Source organism: Drosophila mojavensis, unplaced genomic scaffold, assembly GCF_018153725.1.
Source record: "Drosophila mojavensis isolate 15081-1352.22 unplaced genomic scaffold, ASM1815372v1 contig_136, whole genome shotgun sequence".
Lineage (NCBI taxonomy): Eukaryota > Metazoa > Arthropoda > Insecta > Diptera > Drosophilidae > Drosophila > Drosophila mojavensis.
The window spans coordinates 27,467,350-27,492,100 of record NW_025318667.1 but is presented as its reverse complement, the minus strand read 5'-3'; the positions used below and the strand labels follow the sequence as shown (position 1 = coordinate 27,492,100).

The 24,751-nt window shown below is 39.2% G+C and overlaps 1 protein-coding gene across 3 annotated transcripts in view; it reads right to left on the bottom strand.

Moving 5' to 3' along the window:
• The window catches only part of LOC6584847 (integrin alpha-PS2), a 39,604-nt gene that overhangs the window by 13,178 nt on the left and 1,675 nt on the right, over positions 1–24,751 (bottom strand). For all 3 annotated transcript variants that reach the window (XM_044008068.1, XM_044008071.1, XM_044008069.1), the window contains exons 2-5: positions 23,078–23,476; positions 11,245–11,369; positions 8,335–8,432; positions 667–793 (exon numbers count right to left, since the gene is read on the bottom strand). In XM_044008068.1, the coding sequence (XP_043864003.1) occupies positions 667–793; positions 8,335–8,432; positions 11,245–11,369; positions 23,078–23,274 (547 nt within the window). In that variant the 5' untranslated portion in view covers positions 23,275–23,476. The remainder of the gene's footprint in view (positions 1–666; positions 794–8,334; positions 8,433–11,244; positions 11,370–23,077; positions 23,477–24,751) is intronic.

Here is a 24,751-nt window from a genome sequence, read left to right as displayed (position 1 = left end):
CTGAGAAAAGAGGGACAAAAAGTTAGAAAATATAAAAGTAAGTTTAAGTATAACTTTAAGTATAAGTACTATATCGTATGTATAGTATATTCTATGAAAAAATAAAAATAAAAATTGAGCAATCAAATTCGTAGAATAAAGAGTTATTCAAAACTAAATTTTAAACATAAAAAATCGAATTATTTTAATATTCTAATATTGTTCGAAATTTAACAAAATCAAATCTTAATTTATCATTTTTGAAATGGTATCAGAATGAATTCAGTAAAATTTCAAAGCCCTTCGAATATTTTAGGATATGTTAAAATTTGATTTTAAATTGTTTTTAAAATTGTAAATCAAAATCAGACTGGGTCTCGTTTCGACATTCGCTTTAACTGCAATCTGTTTTGCAACCGAATTGAATCTGCGAAATCGGCTTAATGTAAGCCATACCATTAAAGCAGATACCATTACTCTGTCTTGGCCTTGGCTTCCATATGCGGAGCGCTGGCCTGTGCGCTTTTAAAGTGATTCTTTTTATGTTGCTTGAAATTTTGCGTTTAAAGGGATTCCCTGCTCGAGCTCAAATTACTTTGAGGCGCAAATCAGAGAAGGTTGGTCGGTCGGTCTGTCGGTCGGTCGGTTGGTAATTTGGACTGGTCTAATTCGGTTCGACCCACTTACTTGTGCGGCACGGCGATATCTCGTGGAACTGGGCAAAGTTGTGCGAGGTGAAGCAGGTGCCCACCGGATCATAGCGCAGCGCCCTCGATGGCGTCATCGTGTGGAAGACGTAGCGCGGCGCGCAGGCCTGCAAAGAGACAGAGAGAGAGAGAGAGGAAGCCAAATTGAGAAAAAGAGCAAACAACAAAAACAACAATGACAAAACAACATGAGAATTATTTAGCTTTTGGTGGCATCAGCAGCAGCAGCAGCAAATGCCACGATGTGAAGTTGTGAAAATGCGAAACAATGGCAGCATCAAGCAGATCATGAAATGCTGCACACCAAAAATGGCCAAGGTGAATTACGAGACGCAGGAGGCGAACGGAACGGAAAGGAGCGAAACGGAACGGAACTGGGCGAAACGGTGCTGCAGGGTGCGGTACGGCACGGCTGATCTTATGCTATATGTAGAATATGGTACGCTGCGACCCTGATGCTGCGTCTCCATCTCTAACTCCATTGGCGTGTCTGTCTGTTTGTCTGTCTGTCTCTCTGTCTGTCTGTCAGTCGGCCTGTTTGTCTGTCTGTGCGTCTGTCCATTTGTCTGTCTGTTTATACATATAGTTTTATAATGTATAAATGGCTGGCAGTTGGACATAAAACACGCACGCTGCCGGCGCTGCACACAGACTGGCAATACTTGGGCCTATGGCCCATGCCAAATATGGCTGGCATGCAGTTGGCCCGGCCCGGCCCGGCCCGACTAGGCTCGGTACGAAACGGAACGGAGTGGCATTGTTTGATGCTCGCTCTGTGGCACATATGCCAGCAATTACTTTTACAAATTTATACATATTGTGCCTTTTATGGCATTGCCAGTGGCAGGATCGCAGAAGCCAGCAGCTCTATTGACTTGCTCCTGCTCGCTTGCCACGCCTCGCCACTCCGCTCCACGCCACTCCGCACTTCGCCGCCCACCAACCTGCCTCCATTATGTGCCTCTGCTCCGCCTCTCCACCCTCCCGGCATCCACATCCGAAATGACGCGCGTTCGCCAAAAATGCATGCTGATCACATCATCATCGCAGCTCCAAGTCTGGCGCTGCGGCCACGCCCAACTCGTTCAAATACCCATTGAATTTGAAATCTATGCTCGCACATTATGCAAGCGACAATGCCAAATCACAGTCGCAGACCGCAAAACCAGGGACGCATAATGCCCGTAATATTCGGCACATATTTATGAGTCCCATACATTAATATTGCTATGGCATCCAATAATCGACTCCTCCAAGCATGTTTTCAAATATATTGTGTATTGATTCTGCTTTAAATTATATATTATTGGATATATGTATGTATATCACTTAATCTTTTGATTTAATCATTTTAAAACATATTTAGAATATATAAAGAAATTAAACGATAGCTAAAGGCGAATTGGATAAATAATTTCTGACTATATATTAGATTGTATTTGAATACATTCATTTTCGAAATTATTGTTTGATGAATATAAAGAACAAAAGCTATTTAGAGTTAGGGTTTCTTGAAGATTCGAGAAATTTACTTCTATTATAGTTATTCAATGCATTTGCTGGTTAAATATATAATAAAACAAGTAAGAACGTTGCAGTCGGGCGTTACCGACTGCGGAATACTCATTCACATCCCATCAACAATTTAGTAGTTAAGTTTCGCTCTAATACTGTAGAATATACAGGTTTTTCCGATTTGCCACGCCCCTACTGGGCGTAGACACCTCATTTTTGGTCAGTTTTTAGAAAGAGATAACGGTACCCTAACTTCAAAGTTTGAATGCTTACCCTCAAAAAATGGGAAAATTACAGGGTATTTTTCGATATGCCACGCCCCTAAAGAGGCGTAAAAATTATTTTTGGGGAATCGATAGAGGAGGCTACCAGTAACTCAACTATCCAAATTTGAAGCTTCTAGCTATTATACTTTAGGAGATATAAACTTTTGCGGTTTGCCACGCCCCCTGTGGGCGGACATATATCCGACAAAACTTTTTGGTCTTGGGTGATCAGTCCGAGTATATATACAAAATTTGAGGTCTCTGCCATCAATAGTGTCCAAAATATAGGAGAATTTAAAAAATCACTATATCTTCAGGTCCGATTTGCCACGCCCCCAATGGGCTTAGACTTGTAATTTATCTTCAGACTTTATAGAATCATACCATTAGCTGACGTGCAAAATTTCAGCATTCTAGGTTTACAACTTTAGGAAATACAGTTTTATCCGATTTGCCACGCCCCCAATGGGCGTAGATATATCCGCCATAGCTCGTGATCTTGGGTGGTCAACGCGGACCTACATACCAAATTTCAGCTTTCTAGCTCTTCAACAAACATGATTTCTGGTATATCGGAAAATGCATTTTCCGATTTGCCACGCCCCTAGTGGGCGGATCGGGAAAATTTTAACACTTTATAAATCGGAGATATACACGAGTATGTGTTCCAAATTTCAAGTCTCTAGCTTCAATAGCGCCGAAATAGATTGCGTTCATACGCACAGACGGACAGACGGACAGACGGACAGACGGACGGACGGACAGACGGACGGACAGCAAGACGGACATTGCACAAAACCAATATACTGATTCACTTTCGTGAATGAGTATAATTATTGATTGATATATTCTAAACTTAGCTGGAGTAAATTTTTAATGAAAATCGAATATAGTATAATATTTGTATACAAATTCGCAACTAATATAAAAATTCTTTGATATGAATAATCGCCCTTTCATGGAGATTTTTCGATAATCTTATTTAGACTATGAGTTTCTTGAAAATTCCTTCTGAACATGTACTTGAAACTTTAAAACATATAATTTTTTTTCTTTTATCTTATTATCATGTTTTATAATTGAATAACAATTTCCCAATTATTGATTAAAATTAAGATTTATCTCATGAATTGGATATGAAGTTGCCCAAGGATTCTCTTTTATCATAGATATTACCAAATATATTGTATCATAACATCAACTTGCACAACCTTCCCAGTTCTATTCCGAAATATAATTTCTCGAAAACCCTTAATACCTAAAGGCTCTGTACAACGCCCTGAATTAGCTCAGCCCTGTCGCATATTTGCATAGTCGCATTCAGATCGCTGTTTTGGAGCACCTCTCAGGTGCACTCAGTGCGGCCATAAAATGCGAAATAAAGACAATCAGCTGAAGGCAGAAGTCTGGTGGTTGGTGGCTGGTGGTTGGGGGCTTGCGGCTGGAGGCGGGAAGCGGGAAGCGGGAGGCCCAGGACCGCAACCATTGAACAACAATTCAATTGAATTGAGAATGTGCAACAGCAACTTCATCGTGGAGCCGGCAACGTTCGCTAACCTGGCCCCATTTGACCGCTGCCCACCGTGCGGCCAATAAGTTAATAGCGTTTTCCTATTAAAAATACAAGAAAATACTCATATTATCAGCGCCGCATTGAGTAAAAATCCATAAGACTTGACTCCCAGAGTGTTGAGTTGCTTGCGCCCAGATACATTAGATATGCAAATGGCTTCCAGCTGAATGGAACAGAACTGGAAATCTCTGCAGCACACTCTGTGTCCAGTGCTCTGCCCCGGCTAGAAGCTGCAATAATATTACTCATTCCCAGCGAATCACAAAAAATATATCAATAAAAGGCAAAGATGCTCGACTGGGCGACTTCCTTGATCTAGATATTGTAGAACTGTTGCCAAATTGGGCTAATGTCTTGGCTGTCAATTTAATGAGAATTGATATTTGATCGGCTTGAATAATTTAGCAATGCCTCAAAGTCGATGCATTGCCAAATATAGCTCTGCTCACTATTCATCGAGCCCCGACTGATATTCTGCACTATTATTAATATTATTATTATGTTTGTTGCTGTTCGACTGTTGGATCTCGGCCCCAGCCTGCTGGCTTATTGTCCATGTTGAGCGCAGAGCGCATACCGAAATGCCAGCGATAAATTTTTGAGACATTAAACTGCACTTTCGCGGATGGCAAGAGAATGGAGCGATGTTGGCTGGTTCCTTGCCGGCTTGGCCCGTACAACAGGCAAAAGTCAAAAGTCAACACGCTTGACATGGTCGACATGCAGACGTTATCATTGCGAATGCAAAATTTTCTGTACAAGGATCGCAGATCGCTCGTTCGCCGACCCAATCCATGGCCTCTGGCTGCCCGTGCGCCCGAGTTCCCGAGTTCCTGAGCGCCCATGTGGCCCTGGCCATATTTGAGCTGAGTTAAATAGCGCTGGCAATTTCACAGATCGTGTCGATGATCATGTCGCAATCGCAACAACAAACAAAAAATGAAACGAGACCGCACGACATGCGGCACATGCCCCAAAGCCACATTGCCCCCAAAGCGGCACTGCCACAGTCCACACAGTCCACTCGTACACCATAGAGCATGTACCACGTACCACGTACCGCGTTCCCCGTACCACATATCGTGTACCACTCCCAGCCGGTCACCCATTGGCAATGATGTCACCTTGCATCCCATTCCAACCAGACGCCTTCATTCATCAGACACTATTCGCTTTCATGGTCAATTACATCAAGTGCGAATGAGGCGCATAAAATTAATCAAATATAATCAGACATAACCCTAAACTAGATGAGAGGGAACAGTTGAGGGAGATAAAGCCAAGAGACAAGATCTAATTCAAAGCAGAAATTATGACAGCCTTCAGTATAATGCAAAGCTGCTCCATGAGAATCGCAGAGTAAGTAAGTACGTTCCCTTAAACATATTTAGCTTGTGCTGCTTTTAGTTTTGCAGTGCAGAAGTGATCCAATTCTTCAATATAATATAAAGTTTGCAGCTCTTCTGATTTTGACAGATTGAGAATCGCAGAGAAAAACGATTCGAACTTCTAGCTATTGGTGCAGACAAAACATATATCAGTTATATTGTATTACTATATCATCATATATATGTATATATATGGTATGTAATTTTACTAAAAATCTATACTAAATATTTTATATTAAAATAGACCTGCAAAATAAATTTTAATTCTAGAAATTAAACCCGACCTGAACTGACCTGACTTGACCCGATCTGACCCGACCTGAACTGATCTTCTTCTATTCGTATTCAAGCCAAAAGTATTTGAAGAACTTGCAATCTGCCTTTTGAGCTTGGGCAGACTTTGAGGTATTCCCTCATAGGCAAGATGTTGAGTTCATTGTTTGCTGTTGTTGGCCGGCTATGATGATGTAGTTCAAGTCCCGTTGCGCACTGGTGCTAACATAAATCGATGGCCTGTTAATGGGCATTTGAAGGCCAGGTCAACGCTGGGTGCGCACGTGGCGGAAGTGACCTGGACTCTGATGGCCAACAAAGCCAAACTGCAACAACAACAACAACAACAATGGACTCCTTGGCTGGCCATCAATGTTAACGGCTCGTATGGTTGCCAAATCAAATGGGCCAAATCAAAGTTAATTGAGAACTAAAGTGAAAATCAAATGTTGCCCGGCGTTGGGTGGGTGGTAAGGTTTCCTTGCTTCGTGCTGCTTCTTCCACATTTTAGTCTGTCTTGGCCAACAACGCCAACGCAATTAACCAAAGTTGCGACTGTGGCGCACCTTAAAAGGCGCTCGCTTCATACAGTTGATAGCTGTGTGTATGTGTATGAGTGTGTGTGTGTGAGCGTGTCTAGTTTACTTGACGCAATCCAAGAAACAACCACAACCACAACACATTGAATTCGAATCAAAACGCATTCAGAATGCTTGCTGTCTTTGTTATTGTGGCTAAGACCCCAACAACAATTCAAAACAATTCAAAGTAGAACTTAATCTTGCTCAACTATCAAATACCCTGTGAATACTAAACAGATATATTTTATTATATAAGATGAATTTACGTTTAAACTTGAAAATTAAGTTTAGTATATAGATATTGATTTTAAGACTGGTTTTGATAACTACATATACTCGCATATTTTAATATTAAATTATGACGGAGATAGAATAGAACATTTTTAAATGAAGTCTAATATATAAATATTTGTTTATTTTTTTATAAAGAAATATTGAGAGTTTGAATTATAAGTGATATAGAGCATGAAATTTGAAAATAAAATTTGACATATATATTTTGTACTAGCTTTATCTCGACAAATCTGCCAGAGTTTCGCTTGGCCAATTTTTTTGTTGAGCCCGATAGCTAGTTAAAGATAGATCCTAAAGATACTCTAATATTTCTTTCTCAACCATAAGATCTATTTAATATACTAGCAATAGTACGATGCAATTTAATAAAAGCTCAACATATTATTTCCCATAGATAAATCTAAATATGGAACGGTAGAAGATATCTTTGCGAGCAACTACAAAGCTTATTTCGAACTACAGACAGATTTGTGTCTTTTATGCACTTTTTACAATCGCAGGGTATACAAGACACACACATGCACACATGCACGCACACACGCATTCACTTCATAACGGCATTGCACACCCACCTGACAGCTGACATCAAAAGCGAAACTCGCTCGTAAAAAATGTCATGTTGGATTTTGTTTTCTTTAGCATCAACTGAAAGTTTCAGTTTCACAGTCCCCCCCGCCCGTGACCCAGCTACGTTGGCATTGGTTGGCTGCTCAATGGACGGCCACCCACCTGTTTCGGCGGCATCTCCTGGCCGACTGCGTTTGCACTTTCAATGTGCCCATGGGATGTTGTTGTTAATAAGAGAGCCATTTAACGAGCTATCGCGTTTCTCGATGATGCCATCAATGCGCATGAAAATCAAACAATCAGACCATCGACCACCACAGCGAGGTGTGGACGCGAAGTGCCGTTGGACGTTGGACGTTGGCTGCAGCTGCTGCTGCTGCTGGCGAGCGGGCAGACAAAGTCAGTCAGTGGGTCAGTTGCTGACCGAGTAGGTCGACAGAAAATGTATCTCGCTCGGCCTGTCACATTAACTGAGACTTTACAGCACTAAGCAAAGAGCGATAAGATAGCCCAAGTCCAATTTGTAGGCATGTGGGCATGTGATGCTCAGCATTATTTTAATTAACTTTCATGAGACTAGCGTGAAACTTTGTCTCACATCATCTCTAACAATGAGCCAATGATGCCAATAAATATGTATATAGGCTAAATAAGGCTGTTCTGCCAGAGCCGAAACGATTTCTAGAGTCAATTGGTATATGAGTATGGCATGGGCATAGCTAAAGCAAAAATGTAATTTTTTGAAGTTTTCAGTATTGAGCTATTCACAATATCTAAATATGATGTCTTAATTTTAGTTGTCTAATTGCTATACTGTCAAATAATTGGGATTTACTTTACAAAACGAAGGTAATACCGGTTATGTATTCAAAACTTCAAATCTTTAGCTTCTAGCGAAATGGATGGCATTCATACGAACAGCCTGGCAAAAGGAAGGACAGAAGGATGAGCAGACAGACGGACAAATGGAGTGAAAGACAGACGAATATACGGAAGGACAGACGGACACCATAAAACTACGTTTTTAACTACGTTAATAACCGAATGGTTTATTTTATATATAACTATATATAACTCTAAAGAGAAATATGATTATATCCGCAGTTACGAAAACCTATTTATGTACAAATATGTACATACATGCATATATGTGCTATATAGAATCTCAATTAATATTTATATTGTACTCACCACAACCAAGTCGCTGTCCCGTCCGGTAGCGACAGTTGCGCCGAGCCACTGATACGACTTGCGATCGATTGTTTCGCCCATTGTGTTCTTGTTGTTGCCTACAGTGGATGGGGGAGGAGAGAGCAATTAGAAATATTGGCAAAGGAAAAAAAATTAAAACATGAAAAAGAAAAAAAAAAAAAAAAACAAACGCAAACGCAAACGCAAAGCCATTAAAAGTGAGTGCTGCAAATTTAAAAGAACCTCTTCACTCACTTTAAGTAAGAAGGCGACGCAAAAACCGAAAAACGACGGAAACGAAAAATTTGCCGAAATTAATACAGATGTCTTTTAAAGTGAAAGCAAAGGCGGGCGGACAGCCGGCCACACAAGAATGGGAGAGATAGACAGAGGGAGAAGGAGAGGGCAAGAGAAAAAAATACAAAAGCAAACTAATTAAGTTGATCTAAACAAGGCACTTGGCAAATAACGGCATAATGGCCACTTCCGTTGATGTTTGGCAATGATTTATTACGCTTTCGTTTCATTCTACGGCTCCTGCCGAGGGTGGTGCGGACATAGATGAATACATACATACATACACATACATAGATATGTGAGCGTGTTTGTGCTAGGTGCAGCGCTGTGTCTGGGGTGCGTGATTGATGCTGATTGAAGTACTTACAAATGCGGATTGAGTGATGATTGAAAGGAATTAGAGAGAATGAAAGATGTGTGACAGCGGCAGCCCTGATGAATGAATGTTTGGGATCTAACGAACAAAACATATCTGAGCTGCGATCGTTTGAAATTGAAAACTTCAATCGAAACACAAACTGAAAAATAAATTTAAAATTTCACCAGATATTTCAATATAATTTATCTGATCTGCACGTATATTTATGCACCCAAAAAAATATTGAACTATGGAGTTTCAAATTCTTTTAAATTGTAAACTTTTCAAAAATTGTGAACTTTATTTTAGGGACTAAAAATGCGAACAAAATTAAAAACAAACACGGGCATCATATATCATAACATATCATATCATATAATCTAATATTTGTATAACCGAAGAAAACCCAAAGTAGAGAGAAAAACTAGAAAATGAAATATTATTTACATATGCTCGTACCTCTATCTCTATAATATTAATAATAATAGGGAATATCCGACTAGGTGCTACCCACAACCTTTAAAGGTGTTAATTAACTATAGAATATTGGGATATTGAAGAGCTTTTATTCTAAATGCATTTTCATAATTATGTTTTCAGAGCATAATATGAGTATACTTGACATTATATTTATATTGGCTGTATTAAATTAGCATTACACTTATTTTGCGAAAATATTTAGTATATGTAAAGCTTTTGACTTTAGCTGAAAACAAAACAACATCTATAAGGACTGAAGGACAAAGTGACTAGATAAACTCAGCTTGTGCTGATCAGGAATATATATACATATATTACACCTTCAGCTGATTAACCTGTTCAACAAAAATATTGTTATATACTATATTATTCCCACTGCTGTCAGTCCGTTTAAAAATATGCGCAATATCCTAAATCAACAATTGCAGTGGATTCAGAACACAAAAATATGTAAAATCCTGTACAAACTATAGGTGCACAATGATTGATGAGAGAGCTGAAATATGCAGCTAATTATAGGTATCTGTATATTTGAATAGATAAATATGTACATAAGAGCAGGTGAGTAATCTGTTTTGCCATGATTCAGATACATTTCGTTAGAACAGTTCGTTGACTAACGCCAATTGATCGATAGTCCGTTAAAAAGTCAATGAATTAATGAACCAACCTGCGAGCTGAATGAAGCACCTGTTGACTCCTGTTAGTTTGTTTTGCATATTCGTAATATGTTAGCAAGCATACGATATAAGAGTAAGGAGCGAGCATTAAAACATTTGGTTAGATTGAGATGCCTCGAGATGTTGCCGAGCGACTTGTGACACACTTCAAAAACAGCTACAGTGGAGCTTCCAAATGTTGGCTACCAAAAACGTGGGATATGTAAATGGGATTGCAGCTCTGATTCTGCTTTCTAAATGGACAAACTGGTGACGCTTCGCAATAGATACTTTTATGCGATCAAGAATGCATTTGCAGCCCTTTACACAGAAGCCTGTCTGTTCTATTAAAAGCCGCACCGAAGCGAACCACACTCCACACACTCCAGACATCGGTGCATTCGAGGCATTTCCTTCGACCACATCGTCGTCGGCGTCGTCATCGTCGACAAAGCGAATAATTTTTATATGCGCATCCGTTGCTATGAGTTGAGGAGTCGTGGAGCCTCTGGCAGGAGAGGCAGCTGGTGGGGGTGGCTATGGGCAGCAGCTGGCAGGCCGTGCGGGGCGGACCTTGAAAATGGGCGTCTGTTTGTCTTAAAGGCCGTCTGTTTATAATTTCCGTTTGCGCTTAAGGAAGTGCCTGGATGGCGAAATGGCAAACGTCTAAAAATAATAAACTGCAGCCGTGCGCATTTTTTTGCAGTTAATTTTCCCTTTGTTTTTTTTTTTTTATTTTTTTTATTTTTCATATATACATATATTTCTGTATATATGTATAATTTCTGTTGTGGCTGCTTTGCATATTAGCATTCGCATTTTGCATACTAAAGAAAAACGCTGCGCATGCGTGTGAGCCATAAATAACTAATTGCATTTGGCGCTGTTGTCGCTGGCGCCAATACGAAAGAGAAGAAATGTATATCAAGACTGGGACTGAGACTGGGAGAGCTGAAGACTCGACAACTCGACGACTCGACGACGACTCAAGGCCCGGAGACACTGGGCAGAAATTGAGGCTTGGAAGCTCTCTGAGCTGGCGCCAGATCCACAGACCAGGCCCAAAGACTTTCCGATCGCTCGATTGCTTAATGTTGACTTTTGCCATCTACTTACCTTTCGAATCGAATTGCACCAAATGACAGTCATCGTCGTTCATCGAACATTTGAATACGGCTCCAGCCTCCACCACGTGCTCCTGATACGTCGACGTGTCGAACTTGGGTGCGCCCACAACCAAACTGCAAATAAAGTTCAAGATACAGATGGAGATAATATTAACATTATGCAAGCAAATCACAAAAGGCGAAATTACAAATTATTTATGTATATAAATTTTGATAAATTTGATTTTGCATAAAAGCAAATTATTTCTTCAGTATAGAGACAAAATAAATATATTTAATATGTGTATTTCTGGATTTCTTATTCCTTCTTTGCTGATCCCTTTGAATGAACTAGTATAAATTTACTATAGTATGAGTCTGTATACATTATATACATATATAATATATAATGCATAATATTCTATATAATATAAATATATATACATATATATATATATATTTTTAAAAATATATTTTACACATTTTTCTAGCGCTGTCTGATAGAGAAAGCCAACTTCCGAGTTGATCCATCCCTTATAATTTATAAGTCTCTCTTGAAAGGAGCTGCGAAGCTTGGCAACTTGAGCTCTGACAATCTCTGCTTTGTTATTAAACTTTCAGATTTGTCACGCTTTCCCAATAGACATGGATATACAATATTATCTTAGGCCAGAATAAAGCTGTTAAATGTCAAAAATGATAGAGTTTTGTGCGAATTGAGAGTTGATGTTTTAAGAGATATTTTTCTTCTACTTTTACACTTTAGAATCTAAGAGTCTACCCAAGTGAATGGAAATAAATTATTATTACTAAGTATATATTTTAATACGTATATATACTATAGATATTCATATTAGTACATATATTGCAATATATCTAATTAAGCTTTATTTGCTAGTGAACAAATATTCGACTCATCAATTCACTACACTAAAGCGATTTCGTATATTATATAAACTGTTTACAGAGATACAGCTATGTCAGATATCGAATTTCATTGACAAATCCAGAAATATGCATCATCAGACATATACACAAACATATATCTATGCATGTCTGTATGTATACAAAAGGGTATTCATTGTTATACGATCAGCTTGGTTATTTGCCGAATGGCAGTGGGATCAAAGCCAACTGACCTATAGCAACACTTAAGTGCCTCATTTCGAATCCATTTGCAGACTTTATTCACATTTCATGCACTTTGATTGAGTGCTACAACATTGAAGCAGTCATTCATTCACTCACTCACTCACTCACTCATTCATTCATTCATTTATTTATGGGCGCCTTGGTTCGGCCTGCTCTCATGTGAGACGCATCTGTGCGGATTTCAGTTTTAGTCATACGTCAAATTGTTGCATATGGGCGCAACCCAAGGCGAGGCGGGGCAGAAGGCTGGGCCGCGTCGGGCCGTTTTTAATCAACTCTCAAGTGTTTGATTTGCCGTTGCGGCCGGCAGTTGTGCTATTGCTGATATTTATTTTCAGTTTTCAGTTTTATTATTTTCAATTTTAATGAAGGCCCATTTACTGCACTCCCCCAGCAGCCAGCAGCAGCAGCCAGCAGCTAGCAGAGGGGCCCTTCAATGGGTTTTTGCCGCGCTTCCGCAATGAATGCTAATGACAGCTGTCAATGTGCGTGCCATGATGTACTACTCTTAGGGCGAACTCCTCACCGGCGAGGGTGCGCGCTGACAATGGCCAATGCGCCGCTGTTGGACAACCACCTTTGGCCCAGCCAGGCAGCTGAAGACTCTGGCCACCACATTTCTATCTCCCTCTCTCTCTCTCTCTCTACTTTTTAATTCTTTTTAATTGATTCAACCACAAGAATTCATAGTTCAAGTTAATTCATTTCGTTATAAGTCTTTAAGTGAAAATCTATCATTAATTTTGATCTCGCAAGTTAACTTAAGAAAACTATATTTTCTTTATAAATCTTGATCTAGCCAGCTCATTTAAGAGAACTTTGTTCACATTCCGTTAAATTATTTTTAGTTTGTTAATTATATAACAAACACTCTAACATCTTAAATGTTCCTTATAAATAGATATATTTATATTAGATGGAATATTTTACAAATGGACTCAGCCTTCGGCCTTAGTTATTCACTATTCAAAGTCGCTTTAAACATTTGTAACAACTGTTTCAGAGCATTCATAATCAACAGCAAACAATGATGTTGCTTTTCAGACTTACAATCTATAGCTGTAAAGGCACTGACATCATGGTAATAGAAACAGCGTTTGATCATGCTTGGCGTATGCACACATACAAACATATGTATAATATATATATATGTGTATACAATTAATGACTATTTATTGCATATAGCGCCGCGCCAAGAGCGAACAGGTTTAATTAAATTTCCCTTCGCTACGCCGAAGAAATCTAAATTTGTGTTCATATTCCATGTATGAATGAGCATCTAGAAATTGTATACAAAACTCTAAAATATGTAAATGAATCACATTGAGTGCGTCATTTGTACGAATGTTGAAGATCTTAGTTCACAATATATGTATATATGCACATATGTATGTACATATAGTAGATATGTATATGCTTATTCATTCATTATTTTGGCAGATTCGCAATTCCATTCCTGGAATGCCCAATGCCCAAATCATATTATGAATAATGCAGCAGATTGTGTATCACTCAAGGGGTTATTGACTTCTATCTCTCGAATAAATAAAATACTATATAAATAAAATACTATATAAGCTAAAGTTTGTAGTTAAGGTTGTCTAATTAAATCGATATATAATCAACATAGATAGATTGATATAGGGTGCTAACCAATATACATATTCCAGATATTATGATCGTCAATGGCTGTGGGGAACGTGGCTGGCGCAATTTTCGAATCAAGAGCAGCACGCGTCAGCATTGTCTGTGTGTGTGTGTGCAATGAACCAAAACCAGAACACATACAATTGCAAATCACACACACACTAGCTCACACTCACAGACAACTAGATGAATACACAATGGACCTTATAGAGCAGGGTACACAAAAGTAATCAAAATCAATGCGCTTCAATTAAAAATGGGCAATACAAAAAGAAGAATTTCAATAAAAAGAGCAGAGAGTGTACAGCTGAGGAATACCCTGTAATTAATAACCTAGCTTATCTAGAGTGTAACCAAATACGATAATAATATCTGTATAAATGTAGTGCATGCAGAGTGTTATCAAATATAGTCGAGCCTCGATAATTTGTACCCCACTAAACCGAAAATCGCGATAAATCGAAAACAATTCTATTCCCTTGAAAATATTCTATAATTCTCGATAATTTGAATTTCTGTGTAAATAAAAAAAAACTGATCATTTCGAATTATCGGTACTCGACTGTACAGTAAAAAAGATAATATCTGTATAAGGAATTAATTCCTGATATCAATATCGATATTCATTGTTATCGATTAGGAAAAGGAGCTCCCACTTAACTAAATACCATTCTGCCCATTACAATCGACATCACAACCGTCGTTCCAGCACATTTAATGGGTATAACGGGTAAAGGGTGTAAAGACCGAATAAAACGCATCATGAATAAAGAACAATGCAGCAAGAACACTGAGTAAAGGCGCCAAAAAACAAAGTAAAAACCAATTAATAAAAAAAAAAGAAATAAAATACAAAAAGAAATTGCTTTAATTGTTTTTATTGTGTTCTTGGAACCTGGGCAATGTCTCAATTAAAAATGGCCAATAGCCAGAAATGGGCCGCAAGGTCGTGCATGAAACCAAACGTTTGCCGCACACATGGCTCACCGCAGAGGAACGTAAACATATTTAGGGGAAATTCAAGAGGAAGCCATGAGGAAAATCGATTTCTCAGGAACTCCAAGGTACTAGCTGAGACAGCGAACGAAAGAGAGAGAGAGAGAGAGAGAAAGAGAGATAGACTGAATAGAAATTGAAAACCCTTCGAACTGTCTGTGAGTGAGCCGCAACGCGCCTTGAATGCCAAATCGATCCACCGATCGGTGTTTTCTTGCTCGTCGCGTGCAGCAGCCGCAATAAAAATTATGTTAAAAATAAACTTTAGTTTTGTTGTTGTTGTTGGAAGTACACATGTGTGCGCCTTCACGTGCCCGACTCTTGACTTGTGACTTGGGCACAACACATGCACAACATCCGTTCGGCAGGACAGCACGAGCTCAACAGTGAATACCCCTAATGCGTGTGAAGCTGCGCATGTTTCCTGCCTTCTCAGCCTCGCTGTGAATGAATCTACAGTGTGTGCCAACTGTATGCGTACATCACAAGCCACAGCGAACATCTGTTGATCAGCGAGTATCAACAATAATCTAAACAATTCAATTTATATCAACCGATCTATCGGCATGCCACATAATTCAGTGATCAATTGAAATAAATCTGCAAATATTTCTGATTCATCAAATGTGATTCATGCTATATATTATATATGTATGCATATATATATATATTTAACCAAATCGTAATTTTATCATACGCTATGAACTCATTAAATCATTACCATACAATCCAATGCCGACAATTTGAAATGACCAGCGATTAGCAGTTTATTCATTACTGTTGTTTAATGGGAATTTCTCTTAACAAAAAAAAAAAAAAAAAAAAAAAACACAAGAATTTTGGATTAACAGGAAGTAATCTATACATAAATACTTTTTCTTTAATAATGCTTAGATAAGAGAAACTCAATTTATAAGGGGATAAAGGGCATAGAAGCTTCTAAAACTAAACTTCTTATAATATTACACATATTGCACTATAAACTCAAATAAGAAACCAAAGTAAATTTATATAATAAACAACTATGAATAAATCGATGAAAGTATACATATAAAAATAATTTCTTGCTGAATATCTTTAAAAGTGATCTTCAGGCGATCACGTAACATCTTGACTTATCAATGCTTTCACTATCTCAGACAATTGCTATCATGAGCAGCGCGTTGGCATTTACTTTTGGCACGCACTATCCGCGCACAGCGCAAATACTAGTATCTATATAAACGCATGCCATCTGTGCATACATACTTACATATAGGAGTACTATAGGAAAGGGCTACATTTAATTTACCAAAATCGCTAAGTCATTTCGAGTGACTGCGCGCGAGGGTACCTCGGCTCGAGGTGACCCTCGGTTCGAGACATTTTACGTCGGCTCTGTTGTTGCTTTCCTTTTCAATACGAATGAAACGCGCGGGCGTTTCGGCGCTAAACATGTGCGCGCCTCATTTCTCTAGAGCTCACGCTCTCACGCTCTCTAGCTGGATGGCAGATAGAGATGGATGGATAGAGAATTCCGGCTGGGAAAGAACAGACAACTAACTGTTCACACGTGACAACGCGCTGCGCCGGCGCTCGCACCCCCTCCTGTGCGTGCCTTTTTGTGTGTGAGTGTATTTGTCTCTCTTACTCTCTGCCTGTGTGTGTGCATTTTCCCAACACCTTTTTTACACATTGACACTTCCGTACAAATGAGTGGAACACAGGATACGGCATGGCCCAGTAGCTGTGCGGCTTAACTCCGGCACAGCCCACATCGTTTGATCCGATCTTTATCTGCATTGCGGGCACTCGACTCTGCAGTCAAGCGGCAATCAATTAAATGGCAGCTAGATCGGCCAGCCACACAGACAGTCGGCCGGACGGGCAGACAGACGGCAACTGAGCGAGACTCGCTAATGCCAGCGAAATGCCAAAGTGTACAAAAGTACAGTAAATATTTGAAATCAATTACATTTCATTGTCTATCTGCGGCTGTTGTTGCTGTTGCTGCTGTTGCTGTTGCTGTTGTTGCTATTGCTGCTGTTTGCAATTTCATAACCACAACAAAGCGACGACCGGCCGACAGCAGCTGTCGCTGGCAATTGGGAGTCCATTTATAGGACCTCGAAGGGGAGAGCGCACGAAGACGTGAGGCGACAGCATCGATTTCAACCAAAAGCAATTGCTGAACGCGACTCTTATGCAATGGCTCCTCTTCAGATAGATAACTAGATATTGTAGCGATCAGAAAAGGTTTAACTTTCGCCTTGCGAAAGGCAAAGCAAACTCAAGTGATTTCTCATCTCTCTAGTTACTATATAAATAAACTTGTTGCTACATATAGCAGCTAGAGAAAAGAAAGAATTCCAACTTGTGATTTCAATACCAAATATATTTTTTATCTAATTGTGATTTGTTGTTTCGAATATCTTTTTTATCTAATCAGTGTAATCCCACGATATCTCATGCAGTCAAAAAAAAGCTGAGAGATAAGTTTGAAGATATCAGCTATTATACGCTTCATCTTAGAGGCCATCTGCGTAGCTGCACAGCTATGTCATGTTTAAAAACGGATCTTGTGACGCACCCTATATGCATGATATGTAACCCAGTTTTGGCACTGGCCGCTGCGAACGAGGCCAGGCTAATGAGGGAGCTCCATGCAACATGCTGTATGCTGCATGCCAGTTTATAAGGAAACCTGGGCAGCTCAACAAAGCGGCAGCCACCTGCAGATGAGGCAATCCTAACGGTCGCTCGGCCGGTCGATGATGACTTATTTGGCCAATTGGGTGAAGCGGACAGGCGGACAAATGGCCAACCTTGTGGCAAACACTTGACCGTAAATAGCACACGCACAGCTCTAACTGTGTCAGCAACAGCAACAGCTGCAGCTACACATACAGATACAGATACATAGATTCAGATACATTTGCTGCTGCTCTACAACAAGTCACTGGATATTTGTGCGCGTATTAATTGCCGCCGCCGACAATGCGTCAGGGCAAACCGCATTGGCCGATGGCTTGCCTTATTAACAATAACCACAACTTGTTACAGACAAAGCAACAAAATTAAATAACAACAACAACAAAATAAACGAGAAGAGAAAAGAAGAGAAAAAGAAGCAAAGTTCTGCCTCCACTGCGGCTCCGCCTTAATCTTCATCGCCCTGAAGCTGTTTACAGCCTCCGGCTTTGTTTGCGCACATTTAACACACAATTATATTGTGCAGCAGATGGAGATGGAGCCAGGTAATTTTCAGCTTTAAGTGCACTTCAGATCGCGCAGTCGGCGGACGTAGCTGGGGTGTAGCGGGTGCCGGAGCACTGACTCACTGAGCATCACCCTACGAGTATCACTCAACAAACATCTGAAGCCCTGAGCTGAGGGCAAACATATGTGTTAATTATTAGACAAACCTAACCCATAAACAGAGAGACGAAAAGCCCAGACACTGACAATACCCATTAGCTACCCAAGAGGTGCAATAATTGTCCAAGTTCTTCAGAGGAACCATCATTATACAGCTACTCAAGGCAATAAAGATAAAGATACAACATCTTTGTTTGACTAGCTTAAATGGTAGCTGATATAAGACAACGATTTTGTAACGTGTGCTAATATTAATAAAGTCTTTAGGCCTGAATGGAAGACTAAACTAAAACACCCACCAGAACTATAGCTTTGTAGGGTATAAGGGTTACGAGTTGCTTTTCGCTTGTCTGCAGATAGTCTTTCCTAATTTGCATCTGTATCTGTATCTGTATCTGTATCTGTATCTGTATCTGTATCTGTATCTGTATCTGTATCTGTATCTGTATCTGTATCTGTATCTGTATCTGTATCTGTATCTGTATCTGTATCTGTATCTGTATCTGTATCTGTATCTGTATCTGTATCTGTATCTGTATCTGTATCTGTATCTGTATCTGTATCTGTATCTGTATCTGTATCTGTATCTGTATCTGTATCTGTATCTGTATCAAGTTTTAAAAGTACTCCCTTTTTATGGTCAATGGATATTATATTAAATGCGCAATATTTTACTAAAAGGAATTTAAGTACGTCGAAAAATATTACCTTCAACTCATGGAGTAATCATACGCACATAATTTTTTTTATAATTATATATATACATGTAATATTTGTATACATACATGTATGTGAATATATTTTCTCCAGAAGAATTAACTCGTTTACTCTTGATAATTCTTTTGAAATAGTGATGAGATCTGTTTATGGCCATTGCTCAACTTTCTCTGCTTGTAGTATATATACCCGTTCTGCTGAGCGCTCTATTGGGTATAGCTGAACAACATCAGTTAATTGCAGTTTTCAACACACATTCAATGCGATGATAACTTTCAGTCTATCAGCCGCCTGCTGTCTCTATATTGCCCTCATCTCTCCCCACCACTCTCCGTCTCGCTTGCTCCCTCTCCCTCACTCTCTATCTCGCTCTCAGTCTTTGTATACTGTTTATCGCTAGCTAGTAGACTAAGAGGAGCTGGCATCTTGTAGCTCGCCTCCGTCTCTATACATTGCTCGTATCTCTGCTCATCAGCGTCTGCTTCTTGTTCTTTTGCTCTGAACGTGCGAAAAGTCAAATGTGCCATGGATGTGGCATCTATGCATCTGAGTTGAGCTGAGCTGAGCTGAGCACTTGATTAACACGCTCAGTGAAGCTGGCCGAAGCGTTCCCGTTGACGAACTTTCAAAGTTCAATAGGCTATCGGGAATCTGACTGTGAATGGGAATGTGAATGTGAATGCGAATACATGATCTAATCGACGCAGAGGGCCGGCACTTTAAGGCAGCGAGACACGCGAATCTTTCCTCCATTCGCCATGGCTCAGCTGCATTCGGCTAATAACATTCCGGTTCACAGCCCAAATGCCCCATTTGTAGCATCACAGAACATGCATATATACACATATATTCGAGTGTTTGTGTATGTGTTTATGTATTCATATATGTTTTTGTATGGCACATATTATTTAATAGCACTTGGGAGCAAGACACATTCATATATAGTGCAATGGGACACGCTGCCGCTCATAAATTTTGATCGGGCTCTGATTGAAATTAATGGCATTTAGGATCTTCTGGTGTTGACGCACGCCGCACTAAATGCAACCAACAGAATATCGCCTAGGAGTGGGCGCCTACTTTGTGTGTCTCCCCCATAGGTCATTCGTAAATATAGCTCTGTCGAAATTCGTTATTTATAGAGCTGAAGTTTTTGTAGCAATACGAACGGGTTTGGCACATTTGTATAATATGTTGTTGACCATTTCATTATTAAGTTACTTCACTTCATTTATTAAGTAAATCGCCTTTCAAATTGTCTCCCTCGCAATATTTATGAGCTATTTGTTTTTATTTGCGGCATAATCTTTTGTTTATGAGCTGTGCTTGCTCCATATGACAATTCAATAGATTTTCAAATTTCCTTTAACATAAATAAACATGCAATTGTGCCCGATACGGAGCTGCATGTCAGCATATTCCGGCTGCATTTTTACTCTGATTTTATACCCTCGAAGAGGGTGTCAAGAATATGTAATAAGATATGTTGTGCAACAATGGAGTTGTATATGTCTACATGTTGGAGTCTATATTTTTATATCTATCGAAATTTGTATCTAAATATCAGAATTTATTTATATCTGAAGGTGTGTATATATATACGATATATATGTGTTTTTGTATATGCTGCTTTCCAGCTGATACTCTAATTGTATCCATGTATATCGTATTTGTATCTGTATCTACATATGCAGATCTACATCTTATCTCTATTTATATTAGTATTCGTATCTAAGATTCTCCCGCTGTATCTATTGTATGTGTATACTAATGTTTTTATATCTCTATGTCTATAAAACATATATCTTTAAAATTTGGCTTAGTTAATTTTATGCCATTCATATATTTCATATCTCAACAACATAATCTGATAAAGTATGGCAAAAGAAACCTCTTAAGAAATTATCCACCGTTAGACTAAAGTAGAGATTAATTGTATCTGAAATATGTTCATAATTTCTATAAAAAATGTTCAGCAACCTTTGCTATACTCCGCCACGCCCTTCATTTAAAGAGTATCAGTGCAGCGAGCCAAAGTGTCATTACATCTTAATCTCGCGTACAAACAAAATATGTTCATTTTTGGTATTTTTGGTATTCAGTGGCAGTGTCGATATCTCACATGATTCGAGTTCCGAGTGGCAACAGAGACTGGGAAGCCGCTCCAGAGCAGTGATAAAACTCCATTTACGCTTATCACTTGAATGCAATGATGATAGCGGCAACTGCAGCTTCAGCTTCTCATCTGCAAACACAAAGCCAACTGCCTAAAAAGAACAATAAAATATTTAATATATATACATATATAAATATATATATGTATACATATCTCTCTCTGGTGTCTGTCGACATTTTCTCGCATGCTCGTTGCATGCATCAATATGTTGCTTTTGGGGAGCCCCTATCTGAAGTCAAAGATACTTTTCTGTTTGGCATGCCTGATTGTTTCCGGTACGCATGCGCAGTGTGCCATTGAAATTTCTTTCTGTCTGAGTGTGTGAGTGTGTGTATGTGTGCATGTGCACATGTATGTATACATGTGTGTGTGTGTGTGCGTGTGTGCGCATGTGCGCTTCGGTATGTTGCCTAGGTATGCATATGTCACTGTCGCTCTTTTTTGGCTGGGCTCTGCCTGTATCGGGTGTCAGAAGGTCGATCGCTCGACTTACATAATTGCTTTTGTCTACGCTTCGACATATTCAACTAAACAAAAATTAAATAAATGTATAAAATCGAACAAGACTGAAATTTTCTTTGAATTTGTAGAGTTGACAAACCAGAAAAGTGAATCTGTAAATTCTTGAATAATTTGACAGACAGTTGCGATCGCTTTTCACATCTTCATCTGATCTGTGGAAATTAGAAACATTTTCCACTTCTTTCATAATCTTCGCAGAAATGCAGGAATGCACGTCTAACAAATTCATTTGCATAGTTGCAACAGTTAAGAGCACGAAAGTATTCGATTTCTATAGACTTCTCTGTATATAACTCGATCAACTAGGAGATGGGGATGCAATCAGCAGAGGGAATATTCACTGTACTTTGAAACTGTATTATCGAATGCTCCACAGATGTTGCTGGCAATTGCAAAAATGTGACACAAAGTGAATATTCACTGTACTTAGGCAGCTAAGACAGGGAGAACAAATATCGATTGAATATTCACTTTGACATGAAGAAAGTTTAATATCATATATGTTATATTCTTACATACCTACTGAATATTCACTGTACTTGGGAACTGAGGGATTACTTTAGAAACTCAGACAGAGGGACTGAATTTTAATTGTTGCGATAGGATTATCCCATATTGGATATGCTATATATTAATGGAAGCTAAGACATGTCTCTCTATCTTAGCTTCTTAGCTAGAGAAAACGAGAGAGAGACAAACTTTCAATTGTTGTATATATATATGGAATATTCACTGTACTCGAAAGCTAAGGCAGAGAGAGACGGAGAGAGAGAGAGGCGAAATTTCGACTGTTATGATAAGATTATCATATATTGGATATCCCATATATTATTAGAAGAGAGACAAAATGTCGATTGTTATGATCGTCTTATTATGCATTGAATATTCTATATACACATATCCTTAAAAGCTAAGACAGAGAGACAAACTTTCGATTGTTGTACATATATTGAATATTCACTGTACTCGAATGATCCCATATTAAATATGGTATATTATATTAGAAACTAAGACAGATAGATAGAAGTTCGTTTGTTGTGATATCATTATAATATCAGAATATCATATCCTATATTGAGTATTTACTCTAATTAGGAGCTAAGACAGAGAGACCAAATCTCCATTGTTGCGATACAAATATTACATATTGTATATACTATGCATTATTAGAAGCGAATACCTCTATACACCATTATGATTGAATATCACACCCTATATTGAGTATTCACTGTAATTAGAAGCTTAGGCAGATGGACAGAATTTCAATTGTACTTACGAATTGTTCGCATAGTTGCTACGAGTCTTGTGCAGCGCAATGCTGAAACCGAACATCGAGTTGCTGGCGTGCCGATGTCGCACGTAGCTGGGCAGGTCGATGTTGTAGGCGTCCGTTGCTGGGTGTCGGCTGCAGTGCATCGTCAGCATGAGGAGCAGCACCAGTGCCTGGAGGCTACTCCATCTGCAGCTGATCATGATTTGGCCGTTGTTGTGATCCACGTCCTCGTCGTTGTTGCTGCTGCTGCTGCTGCTCTTGTTGTTGTTGTTGTTGTTCTTGTTTGTCGTCTCTTGGCTGGCCTTAGCCTTAAGTTGTGAGTTTTGTTGTTGTTGTTGATTTTTTGCACATTTATTGCATTTTCGTTAATATTGTTATTGTTGGATCTGATTGTTGTGTAAACTATTTCAATAAACTCAACATTAAACGTTGCAAATCTCACATATGGTCAACACAAATTCACACACACACACACGCTCGCACCCACATGCCAGCTAATACATATACAGATACATGCATACGTAGACAAGCTTTATTTATTTTATGATCTCAAGTTGTCGCTTGCTGGCAGCCTTGGCCGAAATTTGTTGAGAAAACGCTCAGCTCGGCGAAATTAAAAAGCAGCCGCCAGTGGTAAGAACTGAGAGAGAGAGAGAGAGAGAGAGAGAGAGAGAGAGAGAGAGAGAGGGAGAGACACACAAATTTTGTGAAAAATCAAGTTTTTTGAGCAGATTTTTTGGTTGTGTTTTTTTTTTTCAGTTATTTTGTGCGTTCGTTCGTAATCATCAAATTCTTGTTTATTTATGTGCTTAGTTTTTGATTCCTTCATTGGCGCTCTCTTCGCTTGTCACAGCAACAGTCGCTGCTGATGCTGCTGCTGCTGCTGCTGACGTAACACACGGAGTAGAACAGGTTGCCGAATTTAAATCGAACGGAAATCAAGTTGCACATATGTATGTACATGTATGCATGCACACATATAAGTAACAGCAAATCGTCAAAAGAATGAAAAATTCAATTACGGTAAGCGCACCATCTGGCCAACGACAGCACACATGTATGCATGTATGTATGTACATAATAAATACATAAGCACCTACACATGTACATACATACATACCTTCGCTACATTAATATGCCGGACCGCATTCAGTTTGAGCGATGTTTGGGCTAACTGGGCGCTAATAAAACCGTTGAATCAACGAGCGCAGCTTTTTATTGAAACATTTCGCGCCTGCTCTCATCAACCCCTTCTGCGCTCGCTCTCTTTTTATTTGGGTTGTACCGTTAAATGCCGAAAAGCGAAAGCATCCCAAAGAGCGCAGAGTCAATAGATACACGAACACTAGTCTAAAAATAAGTGTGACTGCGCTGCCAGCGGCACCAGAGCGCCCCTGAGAGAGGGAGATCGCGAGTGCGCGAGCTAACGGAGCAATGAGAGCCAGATGCTAATATCGATGCCAAAGATACTGTGGAGGAGATACGACACACACATGTGTGCACGAATATGTGCATGTGTGTATGTGTGTGTATCCACATGTGTACCTTAGACTGTTATAAAAATAAGCATCTTTAGCTAAACAATTGCAGGCAAGCTGCGAAGTCTGCCCGAAGTTCTAAGGCGCCAAACTTGAGTAAGATATGTAGAAGAAGTGTATACGTATGCATATGTGTGTA